General features: G+C 46.4%; 1 protein-coding gene across 3 annotated transcripts in view; it reads left to right on the top strand.

Moving 5' to 3' along the window:
- CHGA (chromogranin A) overlaps nucleotides 1–16,713 on the top strand; it is a 77,937-nt gene that overhangs the window by 40,154 nt on the left and 21,070 nt on the right. Inside the window, exons 1-2 of one of the 3 annotated variants that reach the window (XM_040412395.1) lie at nucleotides 339–359; nucleotides 14,556–14,668. In XM_040412395.1, coding sequence (XP_040268329.1) covers nucleotides 14,593–14,668 — 76 coding nt within the window. In that variant the 5' untranslated portion in view covers nucleotides 339–359; nucleotides 14,556–14,592. Of the gene's footprint in view, nucleotides 1–338; nucleotides 360–5,877; nucleotides 5,932–14,555; nucleotides 14,669–16,713 lie in introns of those variants that run through there. The other 2 variants (XM_040412394.1, XM_040412393.1) reach the window with 2 other exon arrangements.

Below are 16,713 nucleotides of genomic sequence, written 5' to 3'. Positions count from 1 at the left end.
TTGTCCGCAATTGTGGACAAGAACAGGCATATTCTATTAGTGCCGGCAATGTGCGGTCCGCAAAATGCGGAACGCACATTGCCGCTTTCCGTGTTTTGCGGATCCGCGGCTCCGTGTGAATGGAGTTTTATTCCATAGTGTGGGTACAGTATATCTCTCTGTAAGGTTGACATGTCATCCGGTGACTGTCGGCCCTCGTTTTCCTCATGTTCGCTTTCTCCGGACGATGTCCTCATTTATCCTGGACCTTGCTTCACACCTCATTTTTCCTTGTGGGTTTTTCGGAAATGTCACCTGCCATCTGCCTGGCTTACTGTAATGCTCTGACGTGTTGTATCCATTGTCTGCCATTATTAAAGGTAAATAATTCTGTGGCGCCTGTAACACAATTACTCATCCAGAGTTCTGGACTTAACCCTTGTGTAGCCGTGGAGAAGATCCACAAGGGGTTAATAGTAGTAGACCATAAAGTGGGGTGTCATGGGACCAGAATTACAATGCCCGATGGTTTTGTGCCCTGGATTGTCATAGCTGCACCCATCACATCCTGCAAATAGATGCAGATAATGCTAAGAGGTCCATTTCCCTCCATACAAGGCCTCATGCCCATGACCGCAATCCGCAGGTCTGCAAAACACTGGCCATGTACACTCCACATTAGGGTGCGGACCCATTGACTTCAATGGGTTCACGATCCGCAAGATGCGGCGAAAGGTAGGACATGTTCTATCTCTTGCAGTGCAGAGGCACAGACACGGAAACACATGGAAGCTCTTCTGTTAGACTCTACACTGCAGAAGATAGGACACGTCCTACCTTTCACCTCATATCGCAGTTATCGGACCACAATAGGTCTGCACTGTAATGCAGAGTGAATGTGTGGCCGATGTCCGTGTTTTGCAGATCCGCAGTTTGTGATCCTGTGCCGTGTGCATAAGGCTTAAAGTCATGCTTCCCCAATAGGCTGTAGGGCATGCTGGGTGTTGTAGTTATACCCTAGCTGGTGTGACAATTGCTTTGAACACCACCAATCGTAACTAAACATATCATTTGGATCCTATGGTTGTCGGCTGCTGAATGTGGCATTGTCAGGTGCTGAGGTGCAATGAATAGTGTTGTGCCCCCCCCCGACCATGTGGCCGTACCCTAATAGCAGCATATTGTATGGAGTGACTGATGACAGAGAATCAATGCTGCAGGTGCAGATGCCTCCCATAGAGAGCTGATCGCTCTCCTTTCCCATTCTCCTTTCGCCATTGTAAAAGCTGAATAGTCACAGGAAAGCTGAAAGAGTTAAAGCATTGCTCATAGGCAGCTGTGATTGCACCTGAGCTATTGACCCCCACACCTTGCACTTCCCCGTGCTACCGATCTATGGACCTGGATTCCAGAAATGGCGCCACACCTGTCCATGGGTTGTGTTTGGTATCGCAGCGCTCAGCTCCACTAAGGTGAATGGTGCTGAGCTGCAATACCACAAACGTCCTATGGACTGGTGTGGCGCTGTTTTTGAAGGGAAACGGTCGTGTTTTCCGAATCACTGATGAATCTCTTAACCAACCTGTAATGAAAACTTGTAGAAAGAAGGTTTGTGCACTTTACAATATCTGAGCAACTGAAACAATGCATAGTGAAGAGCTCTGCTTGCTGTCAGTTAATGCATTCTTGTTTGTGTTCAGAGATTAAAAAAAAAAAAAGCTCTCTTGACCAAAAGCTTCTTTCACACTAGCATTAGGCCTCATGCACACGACTGTATGGCTTTTTCAGTGTTTTGCGGTCTGTTTTTCACAGATCTGTTCCGTATTTTTGTTTTCGTTGTGTTTCTGTTCCGTTTTTCCGTATGGCATATACAGTATACAGTAATTACACAAAATTTTCAATAGATGGTTCCACAAAAACGGAACGGATACGGAAGACATACAGATGCATTTCCGTATGTGTTCTGTTTTTTTTTTTTTTTGCGGACCCATTTGACTTGAATGGAGTCACGGAACGTGATTGGCGGGCAATGATAGAACATGTTCTATCTTTCAACGGAACGGAAATACAGAAATGGAATGCATACGGAGTACATTCTTTTTTTTTTTTGCGGAACCATTGAAATGAATGGTTCCATATACGGACCGTATACGGAACGCAAAAAACGTCTGTTCCGGCAGGGGAACAGCCTGCCAGATCTGTACTAACGCTAGCCCAAGTGTGCTGCTGGAAGTCCGCTCTTGCCCCATTCACTATAATCGGGATGGGCAGGAGATTCGGCCGCAGCATGGCAAACATGCCGGACTTACGGCAGCACACGCGTGCAAGCGTTAGTACGGAAACAGCCTACCGGACAAGCCTAACGCTAGTGTGAAAGAAGCCTAAGGCCCCTTTCACACTGGCGAGTATTCCGCGCGGATGCGATGTGTGAGTTGAACGCATTGCACCCGCACTGAATCCTGACCCATTCATTTCTATGGGGCTGTGCACACGAGCGGTGATTTTCACGCATCACTTGTGCGTTGCGTGAAAATCGCAGCATGCTCCTCTTTGTGCATTTTTCACGTAACGCAGGCCCCATAGAAATGAATGGGGTTGCATGAAAATCGCAAGCAAGTGCGGATGCGGTAATATTTTCACGCACGGTTGCTAGGAGACGATCGGGATGGAGACCCGATCATTATTATTTTCCCTTATAACATGGTTATAAGGGAAAATAATAGCATTCTGAATACATAATGCATAGTAAAATAGGGCTGGAGGGGTTAAAAAAAAATAATAATAATTAAACTCGCCTTAGTCCAATTGATTGCGCAGACGGCTTCTCTTCTGTATTCATCTTTGCTGATTGCAGGAAAAGGACCTGTGGTGACGTCACTCCGGTCATCACATGATCTTTTACCATGGTGATGGATCATGTGATGGACCATGTGATGACCGGAGTGACGTCACCACAGGTCCTTTTCCTGCAATCAGCAAAGAAGGAGACAGAAGAGAAGCAAAGAAGGAGACAGAAGAGATTCCGGCTGCGCGATCAAGTGGACTAAGGTGAGTTTAATTATTATTATTATTTTTTTAACCCCTCCAGCGCTATTCTACTATGCATTCTGTATTCAGAATGCTATTATTTCCCCTTATAACCGTGTTATAAGGGAAAATAATACAATTTACAGAACACCAATCCCAAGCCCGAACTTCTGTGAAGAAGTTCGGGTTTGGGTACCAAACATGCGCGATTTGCACTCGCGTGGAAAAATCGCGCATGTTCCCGCAACGCACCCGCACCTTTTCCCACAACGCCCGTGTGAAAGAGGCCTAATACATTTCACAGATGAGGGTTTGTTACAATTGTGATCAGTCTAAACAAAGCTCATCTCCAGACTGATACAATGTATCAGTGCAGGTAAAAGGCATCCCCAGTATCAGAGATTTCTGCTGCTCATGTACTTACTACACTGGGGATTGTGGAGACTGTGGTGCAAGTATAACAACCACCCAGCGGAATTGTTAGCAGAGACATACACAGATCTGGTAGGCAGGGGTGGACTGGCCATAGACCCTACAGGGACACTGATGCCGCCCTGTCCTTCCTCATGGCCACCAGCCAGGTACATAAAGATCTGATGCTCTCAGCATTGATGTAGGAGCATCAGACACTTATACCCCTGGCCAGCGGGCACAGGTGCCCTCCCGAATTAAACTGTGTTGCCATCCTCAGGACGATGATACAGGTTCTGCATTAGGGCATTGCTGGTCCGGCATGCTTGTGTTGCCCTGCCTTCTGTCAATTTGAGCCTGGTTACAACATGGGGCCAGGTTTAGGTTTTTTTCCAGGGCCACTTTCAGTTCCCAGTCCACCCCTGCTCATAGGGCCTCGAAGGAAAACTTAGTATGGGCACCCCCAGTGCGATTTCTCGTAACCTTATTTTTTAAAATAAAAAAAAATATGCTCTTACTAATTTTTCCAAACTTCTATGTCGAATTAAAAGGGAACAGGTGCTTCTAAAATGTGGCGCTCATTCTGAACACAATATTTCTTAATGTATTTCCAGCAGACAGCTGGCATAGATGCGTTAAAGCTTGTTAATACTGCGTTAAAATCTCCCCCATACAGCTGTAAATCTCCTGCTTCTCTTTATATATGCCGTATATTACAAAAGTGTCCGCCTGCAGCCACCACTAGGGGGAGATCAGTGCATAGGAACTTATACAGTTACCATTACTCTCACAACTGTAATATCTGTATGCATTGAGCTCCCCCTAGAGGTGGCTAATAGAAAATGCCACAAATCTACAGTATAGCCGCTTTCCCAGACGAGTGTGTTGAACTCTCCGGACTCAGAGCGCGAGTATGTGGTAGCTCCTGTCCTGAACTCAGTCTTAAAGTCTCTGCTTGCTTTCAGCCACTGGGAACTTTTGGAGCAAAAAAACCTATCCAGGTCCAATAATCATCAGCACATCTACCGTAGAGACAGGGAAAGAGGGCTGAGGGCTAAACTTTTTCTCCTGTTCCTGACATAGGCCGCTTTCAGACGAGCGAGTTGTACACTCCGGACTCGGAGCGTGAGTATGTGGCAGTTCCCGTCCTGACCTCCCAGCAGAGCCAGGGTCGCATAGCATTATATTGAATTATGATGCTATGTAACCCTTAGAGGTCTAGAATGTATTGGGTAACACTTACAGCATTATGTCAGTGTTATCCAATACATTTCAGAACTGTAAGGGTTACATAGCATCATAAATCAATATAATGCTATGCGCCCATGGCTGTGCTGGGAGGTCAGGACGGGACCTGCCACATACTCACGCTCCGAGTCCGGAGTGTACAACTCGCTCCTCTGAAAGCGGCCTATGTCAGGAACAGGAAGAAAAAGTTTAGCCCTCAATCCTCTTTCCTTGTCTCTATGGTAGATGTGCTGCTGATTATTGGACCTGGATAGGTTTTTTTTGCTCCGAAAGTTCCCAGTGGCTGAAAGCAAGCAGAGACTTTGAAAATGGCAATGGATTGAAATCATATTGGGAAGCTTTAGAACTTTTTATTACAAAATGAGACTTGAGGTACATGATCCAGTGCACTCCCCCTAGTGGTGGCAGCAGGTAGCCAGAATTTTATCCTGTGACTTTATCTATGCGGGAGTTTTGTAGCTCTGTATCAGAAAAGCGGAGCTCCCACGTCTATAAAGAATTAATTAGCATAGCCTTCAGGTCCTATTGACATGACATTCACTTTAAGGAGTTGATTATAGCTGTTGATGTGCGACTCCATAGCACCCACTGTTTTACTGCCTATTGTAGTTTGTGCTGCACTTGTCTATTACCTGTAACCCGACCGGAGCTGATCTTCCGGTGATAAACAGCAAGCGCTGCGCAATAACCATAAAAGTATTGAATAATGTAATTGTAGCTGCTGCTGCGGGAGGGGAGGGGGAGATGAAGCTCGATACCCGGTATTAACTGTTATCTCATACATGTACAAAGAGTAATTATACCGATGTCACTTAAGGTTCAGCTCTTTACAGAACCTCTACCTATCGGTATAAGAATAGAAGCCGGCGCTGCAGCCCCTCCATCATGGCTGTCAATGATATAATAAATCAATTAAAGTAGGGGTCCAGTCTCCTGTCAGAGAATCAAAACATTTTATTGTTAAAAAAAAAAAGCTGATGATTTGTTACAGTGTATCAGTGTAGGTTCCTCCAGGGCAAGAAAGAGATTTGTAGCGCTCTTTGTTATTTGGATTGCAACCTGAAGCTCCAGGGCATTAATGCAAAATCTGTAACGAGGCCTCCACCTGTCGTGTACCATTTTTTTTAAGCACTTTTTGGCTCCCCCTGTCACTGGGTTAGGTGTTGCACATCATTGCTGCAGCGACACACGTGACCCCCCCCCTACCGGTGCCAGAAGTTTACAAGTAGGGGCCTCAAGGCGGTGGACCTAAGTTGCTGGGAGCAAGTAAGTGTGCTTCCCACTACAGGTCCAGTGGGGAACCAAAGAGTGTTAAAAAGCTGGAGAACCCCTTTAATACCGGTGTCTTCATGGCAGAAGGACTTTTGGACACTCTCTGGCACCAGTATGTGTGACCTCTGCACCTTCTATAGTGTTTCCCCTATCTAGACTTGAGCACAGAGTAACAAACCTTCAGCTGTGTGAGCACAACTAGGTCAGGGCAGGTTTTCAGCCTCTTATGTAAACAATGGGGGTCATTTATTAAGACCATTATTTTTTTGGTGGTCTTTTTCATACCTTTTACGTCGGCGTTGCTTCGGGAAGATGCACCTAATTTATCACGGGGTCTGTGCCTCGTCATAAATGAGACGCATCTTTGGTAGCCCTTGAAAAGTTTTTCAACAACTTTTATGCCTTTTGGTGGCCCCCACTCCGTCAAAACACCTATGTGTTGAAAGTGGCATAAAAAAATTGCAAAAAAGTGTCATGCAACAATTTTATGCTAAAAAGAGGCGTCGAGCCCCAATGACTTTCTGTTCACTGACAGCAACACGAAAATTGTGGATAAGTGCAGTGGACATTTGCAAAACTCTTTATTGAAGCTTTACATAAAACTGCAGTGGGCACTGGACATGTAGGGTGCCCCCTTACAGTTCTAGAGTCCTTTCCTCTGCTGCAGCCAGTGGCTGTGAACCACTAACACTTTATTCCTTCATCTCCTCATTCCAGTCATGTAGCATCAGATACGAGGGAGACAGTGAAGTCCTTACAAGCAGTGGTGTGTGGGAATACAACCCCCAGCATGCCCTGACTGCTGTCTACCACAGGGCTCACCACTGTCCTTGTGACCTCTTGTGCAAGATGCCCAACACTGTCTGCCGACAATGGTCAACGGAAAGTAAGCGCCCCTAGGGGCCCATAAGTGTTCCCATGTGAAACAAAGTATCATTGTGCAAAAATCCCACCCTGTTCTTGTGCCCCCTGGTGACCAGCGTGACTTTGTATATTCTTTGTCCTGTTACTGTCCGCATCTGCGACCCCACTGTGTATTCTGATGCTCTAAATGTTTCATTGATTAGAGCTGAGATAAGCGTCAGCTGCTCCTTCCCTTCGCCCGAGGCTGCACTGGGAACATCCTAATCCCCAGCACAGCTCCGTGTCCTAATATTCATGTAATATGGATAACCATCATGTACAGGTCACCTGGAGTTCAGAGAGGACTTCAAGGAACTCTCCACCAGACCTGAAACATCCAGAACAAAGCTGTCTCTTCTTCCCGTGCACTCCCCTCTTTTTTTTATACTTAAAGAGCATCTGTCAGCAGTTTTGTACCTATGACACTGGCTGACCTGTTACATGTGCGATTGGCAGCTGAAGGCATCTGTGTTGGTCCCATGTTCATATGTGCCCGCATTGCTGAGTAAAATGAAGTTTTAATGTATGCAAATGAGCCTGTAAGAGCAACGGGGGCGTTACCATTGCACCTAGAGGCTCTGCTCTCTCTGCAACTGCCGCACCCTCTCTACTTTGATTGACCGAGCCAGATGTGATGACATTTATATTGCTTGTTCTTGTCAATCACAGTGGAGAGGGTGCGGCAGTTGCAGAGAGAGTAGAGCCTCTAGGTGTAACGGCAACGCCCCCGTTGCTCCTAGAGGCTCATTTGCATATAATAAAAACATCATATTTCTCAGAAATGCGGGCACATATGAACATGGGACCAACGCAGATGCCTTCTGCTGCCAAGTGCACATGTAACAGGTCAGCCAGTGTCATAGGGACAAAACTGCTGACAGATGCCCTTTTAAGGCTTTTTATATTTTAAAGGGATTTTCTGGGACAATCAATATCAGATTAGTGGTGGGTTGACTCCTGTCACCCTCAGTGATCAGCTGATTGGAGGGGGCCTCTTAAAAATGGGGCTGAGCAGCAGGGAGCTGCAATACCAGGTACAACCACTAGTAAAAGTAGGGCGCTGTGTCTCTCAAACAATAAAGGGCTGTGGTCCCTTTAATCAGCTGATCACTGGGGATGCCAGGTGTCGGACCCCCACCGATCTGATAGTCTATCCTAAAAATAGGCCATCAATAGCCAAGTCCCAGAAACCCCCTTTTAAATGGGATATCTGGGATTAAAAATCATGGCTGCTTTCTTCTAGAACAGGCATGCTCAACCTGCGGCCCTCCAGCTGTTACAAAACTACAACTCCCATCATTCCCGGACAGCCTACAGAAGGGCATGGTGGGAGTTGTAGTTTTACAACAGCTGGAGGGCCACAGGTTGAGCATCACTGTTCTAGATAAAGGCACCATTCTTCTGTACAGGTTGTTGTGAGACGATGCGACTGGAGCTGAGCTGCATTACCAGACTCGGCCCACGCTCAGGTGTGGTGCTGTTTTTGGGACACAGTAGCCCTGTTTTGCTAGTCCGGAGCCCTTTAAATTTCTGAAAGAAGAAGTTGCCATCTGCACCTACCCTTGTCAGCCATATTGGCTTCCGTGAGGCTATTGATCCTCCTTCTGCTCTCCCTGGCAGTCCTAGAGAACACACACATCTCAGACCTCGCTGAGAGAGAGACTAGCGAACCTCTCTTGCTTAGGTCTCAGTAGCGATCGATCAATATTGTTGTGGCCGGGGATGTATGCAGGCTGTTGTGACATGCTGGGAGTTGTAGTGCTTACTCCGTCCTGTGTCAGATACTCTGCACACATTCCTGTCACTGGGTTGTGTATGTGACACAGAAGTGACAGCCTCAGAGAATATACAGTGTATTCCTGCGAGCAGATGGCTGATTGATGTCACTGCGGGACACAGTACAACAAGTATTTCATTCTTGTGGTTTCTAGGACATATCTTGGTGCCCGTCCAACCTATAGTTACCCAGCTGGTGCCAGCCCGGCATGAAGGCAGCACAGCCAGTCCTCGCCTTCGTGCCGATCATGTGACTCCTCAGATCAATAATGAGGGCACATTCTCCCAGATGAAAGAGTAGGAAGATTTTTCCATTCTGTGCTTGAAATCATTGTACCTAAAGATAATCAAAGATTTATTTAAAGGGGCCTTTCCATCTGAGACACTGATGGCATATCTCTACGATATGCCATCAGTGTCAGAGAGGTGCTGGGCCCACCTCTGGGACCCGCTCCCATCTCCAGAATGATGAAATGAAAGCACGGCTTGCTCCCATTCACTGCTAAGGCCTCATGCACACGACCGTATGTGTTTTGCGGTCCGCAAAAAATACAGATGACGTCCGTGTGCATTCCATATTTTGCGGAACGGAGCAGCCGGCCCCAATAGAACAGGACTATCCTTGTCCGTAATGCAGACAATAATAGGACTTGTTTTTTGTTTTTTTTTGCGGAAGGGAAATACGGACATACGGTAACGGAATGCACACGGAGTAACTTCAGTTTTTTTTTGCAGACCCCTTAAAATGAATGGTTCCGTATATGGTCCACAAAAAAACCCGGAACGGACACGGAAAGAATATACGTTCGTGTGCATGAGGCCTCAGGGAGTTTCCAAAATAGCCGAGTGAGGATGCTCCGCTATCGTCCGCAGTCCCATAGTGGTGAATGCGGAGGGCGGCTGCTCTCCCTTCAGTTTAGGTACAGGGCCCACCTCTATGTCTGAGATGGGAATACCCCTTTAACCTTTTCCCAAACTCCCACCGTAAATTTACAGCAGACAGCTGGGGCTAATGTCTGCGACATTTTAACCCTTCAGATGCCATGGTCAAAAGTGACCATGGCATCTGAGAGTCTAAAATCTTGAAGCACAGCACTTCCAGGGCTGGAACGGCTCAACCTAGTGTTTAAAAAAAAAAAAAAAGTGTAAAAGAAAGGGGAAAAAAAATTCTAATTACCCCTCTTTCCCCAGAATAATAACAATAAAAAATAAAATAATAGACATCATAGGCATTGCCGCATGCAAAAATGAACGTACTACTAAAATATACAAATGTTTATCCCATACGGTGAATGGTGCAATGGAAAAAAACATCAAAATTGCCATTTTCTTGTCACTTCACCTCCCCAAAATAATTGAATAAAAAGTGATCCAAAAGTCATACACACCCCAAAATGGTTTCAATAAAAAGCTGGGTGACAACCAATATGGCTGCCTGCCTATGAAGACCCCAACGGAGTCTATTGCTCCACTTTCCTGCCATCCTGAACTGAAGAGTGGCCGAGTTCTGCAATGATAAATCTCCTACAATCCTGCAGAATTAGGTAGGTGAAAAGCTGGGGCGTGGGAAAGCTGGGTGACAACCATCGGAGTTAACTAATAGAATCGATTTACCAGTTTTATGGCTACCATGTAATCTGCAGATGCTTTCTCTGAAATGCGGAGATTCCCTTTAAAGGGCCGGACAAGTCTTATCCTTGTACCGTGAAAAAAAAGTTCTGCAACTTTCTAATAGATTCAATTCCTCATTATTTCCAAGATCTCTGCTTGCTGTTGGTAAATATGAATCTTCACCCAGAGGCTGAATACTCATCCTCTTCTCACAGTTAGTTACAGACTGATACATTGTAGCAAACTGCCAGAACAGTGGAGAGACTGGTGCTGCTTCTGATGTACTTAGCAGAGGAGTGTCTAGACTGGATTCAATTGTAGCAAACCCTCAGCTGTGAGAATTGAAATGTCAGGTTTTCAGTCATTTACAGGAATGGTTACTTTGGAGACAACCTCAGGTAATGACATGTGTGTAAATTAGCTCTTCCATCTGCCCCCTGTGGAGCTCCAGCTGTGTTGGAACTACAACCCCCAATATGCACTTTGGCAAATGTGAGTTTTTTTTGGCAGGGGCTGGTGCAGTCCCAGGGAAAGTAGAAGAAGCGATGCCACATGATAATGGGAGTAGTAGTTCCACAAATGGACCATAGTGTAGAAGAGAGACCCCACCAAACATGGGGGGCGCCAATATAAGACCTGCTCCCCCCCATCCACCCTTGTTTTGGTCGCCCGTTCCTGACTATTCTTGACACTTGACCTCCTCCACATTTTGGGATTTTTTTCCAGCGTTTCTCATGGTGAACTGTTGACTAATATATGAAATAACCTTCTGAGCTGTGGACATGATTGATTGCAGAAAAATCTGCCGGGGCCGAATGTCACTCCGTCCCCACAGGCCCGACTACAGCGCCGCAGGCCGCGACTAGTTGGGGATGCAATATTTACTGAAAAATGACAGTATAATAATATGTTCTGCCACTTTCCAATAGACCTTGTGTTTCAATTCCTTACCATTGTCAAAATCTCTGCTTGTTGTAAGTGAATGAGAGGCTGAAAACTCCTCCGGATCACGTCCAGCTCTGGCTAGGGTGAGTGGATGCTTACAAGAGCGAGCTCTTATGTACTATTTCAGATAAATGGGGATAAATGTAAACCTAATTTATATTAGAAAAGTGCAGAACATCCCTATATAATATTTACTGAAGCCTGCATGTATTCTCAAAGGGAGAGGCCAACCATACGCATGGGATAACTCTCCCATCCCCCATAGACCTGCATGCTGAACTTGTCTGAGCATGCATGTGTCCTCTATAGGGAGAAAGCTGCCGCCAGACCCCTCCAGACCCCCATGGCAGCGGCTTATCGCTTGAGAAAAAAAAATAACAATATGTCAAAATCCAACATGCCTGACCTCTGCCACTGGGGAGAGCTGGGAGGCCTCGTTAGATGGTCGTCCAATCGTTTAGAAGTTCTGGTATATTGATCGATATCAGATCAGTGGGGGTCCGACACCCCAACCAGCCGTTTTAGGCAGCCTCCGGTACTGGAAGCTAGAAGCAGAAGGCTCCGTCCACTATGTAGTGGATGTACTGGGTGCCGGACAGAGCCTTCCATTCACTATATAGTGTCCGGCATGGCTGCCCAAAATAGCTAATTGGTGGGGGGTATCGGACCCCCACCAATATGATATTGATGACCTATCTTGAGGAGTGTTTGCTCCTCTGCATTACAGCAACCTTAACTTTTTTATTTTTCATTTACAGTGGGTATAAAAAGTCTACACACCCCTGTTAAAATGTCAGGTTTCTGTGATGTAAAAAAATAAGACAAAGATAAGTCATTTCAGAACTTTTTCCCACCTTTAATGTGACCTATAAACTGTACAACTCAATGGAAAAACAAACTGAAATCTTTTAGGTAGAGGGAAGAAAAAATATGAAAATAAAATAATATGGTTGCAGAAGTGTGCACACCCTTAAACTAATACTTTGTTGAAGCCCCTTTTGATGTTATTACAGCACTCAGTCTTTTTGGGTATGAGTCTATCAGCATGGCACATTGTGACTTGGCAAGATTTGCCCACTCTTCTTGGCAAAAACATTCCAAATCTGTCAGATTGCGAGGGCATCTCCTGTGCACAGCCCTCTTCAGATCACCCCATGGATTCAGGTCTGGGCTCTGGCTGGGCCATTCCAAAACTTCAATCTTCTTCTGGTGAAGCCATTCCTTTGTTGATTTGGATGTATGCTTTGGGTCGTTGTCATGCTGAAAGATGAAGTTCCTCTTCATGTTCAGCTTTCTAGCAGAAGCCTGAAGGTTTTGTGCCAATATTGACTGGTATTTGGAACTGTTCATAATTCCCTCTCGCTTAACTAAGGCCCCGGTTCCAGCTGAAGAAGAACAGCCCCTTGGCATGATGCTGCCACCGCCATGCTTCACTGTGGGTACGGTGTTCTTCTGGTGATGTGCAGTGTTGTTTTTGCACCAAACATATCTTTTGGAATTATGGCCAAAAAGTTCAACCTTGGTTTCATCAGACCAGAACACCTTTTCCCACATGCTTTTGGGAGACTTAAGATGTGTTTTTGCAAAATGTAGCCTGGCTCGGATGTTTTTCTTCTTGCCCCTCTACCCCATAGCCCAGACATATGAAGAATACGGGAGATTGTTGTCACATGGACCACACAGCCAGGACTTGCCAGATATTCCTGCAGCTCCTTTAATGTTGCTGTAGGCCTCTTGGTCGCCTCCCAGACCAGTTTTCTTCTCGTCTTTTCATCAATTTTGGAGGGACGTCCAGTTCTTGGTGATGTCACTGTTGTGCCATATTTTCTCCACTTGATGACGGTCTTCACTGTGTTCCATGGTAGATCTAATGCCTTGGAAATTCTTTGGTCCCCTTCTCCTGACTGATACCTTTTAACATGGATATCCGTCTGATGCTTTGGACGCTCTCTGTGGACCATGGCTTCTGCTGTGGGACGCGACTAAGAACATTTCAGGAAAGACCAACTAGAGCAGCAGAAGTTTATCTGGGGTTAATCAGAAGCACGTTAAATGATGGCAGGTGTATGCTGACTCCTATTTAACAGGATTCTGAATGTGATTGCTTCATTCTGAACACAGCTACATCCCCAGTTATAAGAGGGTGTGCAGACTTTTGCAACCACATTATTTTAGTTTTTTTTTTGTTTTCTTCCCTCCACCTAAAAGATTTCAGTTTGTTTTTCCATGAGTTGTACAGTTTATAGGTCACATTAAAGGTGGGGAAAGTTCTGAAATGATTTATCTTTGTCTCATTTTTTTTACAGCACAAAAACCTGACATTTTAACAGGGGTGTGTAGACTTTTTATATCCACTGTACATGGCTGTCAGAGACCTACAACTCCCAGCATGCTCCGTTCATTTCTATGGGAAGAGCAGAGTAAGTATGCCTGCTGGGAGTTGTAGTTTCACAACAGCTGGAGTGCCGGAGGTTGCCTACCCCTGGCCTAGAGTCTATAGAGGCAGCCCATGCAGCTGGTCTGGGGGTCTTGGAGACTGGGGGCACATTCCAGATTGGTCTGGGGAAATGATTCCCTGAGAACCTGCAGAGGACCACTTGTTTTGGAGGTACGTGGTGTCCAGTAGCTGCTGATAAAGGCCTAACCTGTAGCCTACGCTATGAGGCCCCAAGTCCTCCTACAAGCACTGGAGTGACCCCACTGTTTGGCCTTCAGACGTCTTGTGTGTCTTTAGCTCTGCGAGCTCACTGACAGGAAGGAATCGCTCGCCTCCATTCTAATTAAGATAATGACACTGATTATCAGCAGGTGCTGTCGGCCGCCCTCCGCTTCACCTGCAGCCGGGGCTGAGATCTGATTCTGGAGCGCCCCAGGAACGGCCTCCATTGGCAATCCCATGTGAAGGAGAAGGGCCAAGGATCACTTATCATTTTGTTTTTTCCTTTTCGAGCCTCATGAAAGCCTAAATTTAGCAGCTCCTTGTCTGAGAGAGACTTTTTAATCATCCTAAGAGCGGAGCACGTACATGATCCAAACATGCAGTGCTCATTGGAGCTTTGCTCCTAATTAATTCCCCTTCTGCTGATAGGTCCATGCAACCCATACAGAATGAGGATGATAACAGCCCCCCTCCCCCATTATGCAGCTGACCCCCCCCCTCCATTCTCAGCACCAGGGACGGTGGGGGGAGGATGCTGTGACATCACTTCCACTGGGTCTGGCATATAAAGGGTGGACTCTGCTGCAGTGCTCAGTATCTGGAGAGAGCCAGGCAGGTAGCACTAATCTCATTAAGCTCATCCTTCCAGCCTCTAATCTGCAGCCTCCGTCTCATTGTGGCAGCTGCGTCCTATCTACTACTTATACCTTTTATTTCCATTCAGGACCAGGAACAAAAGGATATAACACCCATCATCACCCATGAGTGCATCCTGCCGTCACCAGCTGACAATGCTCTATATTGGGGTGTTGACTGTAGCCCTGTGTACAGTGCAAGGTAAGAGGGGTGACGGGGGGGTGGGGGGGGGGGGATTGCTGGGTCTTTCTGCAGTGCCCGTTCTTTCAGCACCAAGGAGTCCTATGAACAATGCAGGTTCAGCACCAAGGACAGCGGTGTCCTATGAGCAATGCAGGTTTGCAATCAAGGGCATGGGGTCTACAGGAGGAAGGATCAGCACCAAGGACAGGGTGTATATAGGGGTGAGGAAGGATCAGCACCAAGGACAGGGTGTATATAGGGGTGAGGAAGGATCAGCACCAAGGACAAGGTGTATATAGGAGTGAGGAAGGATCAGCACCAAGGACAAGGTGTATATAGGGGTAAGGAAGGATCAGCATCAATAACATGGTGCATATAGGGGTAAGGAAGATTCAGTGTCAAGGACAAGATGTATATAGGGGTAAGGAAGATTCAGTGTCAAGGACAAGGTGTATATAGGGGTAAGGAAGATTCAGTGTCAAGGACAAGATGTATATAGGGTGAGGAAGGATCGGCACCAAGGACAGGGTGTATATAGGGGTGAGGAAGGATCAGCACCAAGGACAAGGTGTATATAGGGGTGAGGAAGGTTCAGCACCAAGGACAGGGTGTATATAGGGGTGAGGAAGGTTAAGCACCAAGGACAAGGTGTATATAGGGGTGAGGAAGGATCAGCACCAAGGACAAGGTGTATATAGGGGTGAGGAAGGATCAGCACCAAGGACAGGGATATATATAGGTCTAAGGAAGGTTCAGTACCAAGGACAGGGGGCCTCAGTGGTTAGCACTGGTGCCTTGCAGCGCTGGGGTCCTAGGTTCGATTCCGACCAAGGACAACATCCGCATGGAGTTTGTATGTTCTCCCCGTGTTTGTGTGGGGGTTCTCCGGTTTCCTCCCACACTCCAAAGACAGACTGATAGGAACCTTAGATTGTGAGCCCTATTGGGGACAGCTGGTTGCTAATGTCAGTAAAGCTCTGCAGAATATAGTAGAGCTATATAAGTGCATAAAATAAATAAATATAGGTCTAAGGAAGGTTCAGTACCAAGGACAGGGTGTTTATAGGGGTGAGGAAGGTTCAGTACCAAGGACAGGGTGTATATAGGGGTGAGGAAGGATCAGCACCAAGGACAGGGTGTACATAGGGGTGAGGAAGGTTCAGTACCAAGGACAGGGTGTATATAGGGGTGAGGAAGGTTCAGTACCAAGGACAGGGTGTATATAGGTCTAAGGAAGGTTAAGTACCAAGGACAGGGATATATATAGGTAAGGAAGTTAGCACCAAGGTGGACGGTGTATATAGGGGTGAGGAAGGTTCAGCACCAAGGACAGGGTGTATATAGGGGTAAGGAAGGATTGGCACCAAGGTAAGGGGTAATGTTGATTCAGCACAAAGTACAGCGGGCTATTGATCTAACGTAGATTCAGAGGGCTGACTATATTGGTAAAGTAGGTTCTGCACCAAGGACAGGGGGTGAGGTTGGTCTAGCACTAAGGAGAGGAAGCCAAGGAGAGAAGGTACATAAGTTTGAGAGGTTCAGCCTAAGTTTAGGGTTGGTAAGGGTTAGCACTGGGGATATGGAAGATTATATGGAAGATTTAGCACCAAGGACAGGGGGCATATCATAGGAGTAAGAGGTCCTGCACAAAGCACAGGTGTGTATTGAAGGTTCAGCACCTCCTTGAGATGACCCAGTGCAGATGCTGATTAGCAGGATTAGGCTGGGCTGTGTGGGGTTTGCAGGAGAATCTCTGCCTGGAGCCAAATCTTAGATCCAAAACCAACTGCACGGCAAGGTCACTGCATGTCTTCTCCTATGGCTTCTCCTCCTGTTCTGCTTTATCCATCTTCTGTCCATCTGTATATCTATTTTCTCTCCTCCATGGCTTTGCACCTCCGTGTATGACATATGCAATAAAGGGAAGAGACCTGCAAACCAAGTTCTGTAGCTAGAAAAGATTGGGGTATGGGGGCATGTGTCCTTGGGTTATGGGGGGCTTTTGGGTTCAAGTCGCTCCACCTTGGCCGGGGTAATTGATTACAAGGCAAGGTTAGTGAACA

This window comes from Bufo bufo, chromosome 11, assembly GCF_905171765.1.
Source record: "Bufo bufo chromosome 11, aBufBuf1.1, whole genome shotgun sequence".
Lineage (NCBI taxonomy): Eukaryota > Metazoa > Chordata > Amphibia > Anura > Bufonidae > Bufo > Bufo bufo.
Note: the sequence above shows the minus strand (reverse complement) of the source record. Positions and strands in the feature narration are given on the sequence as shown.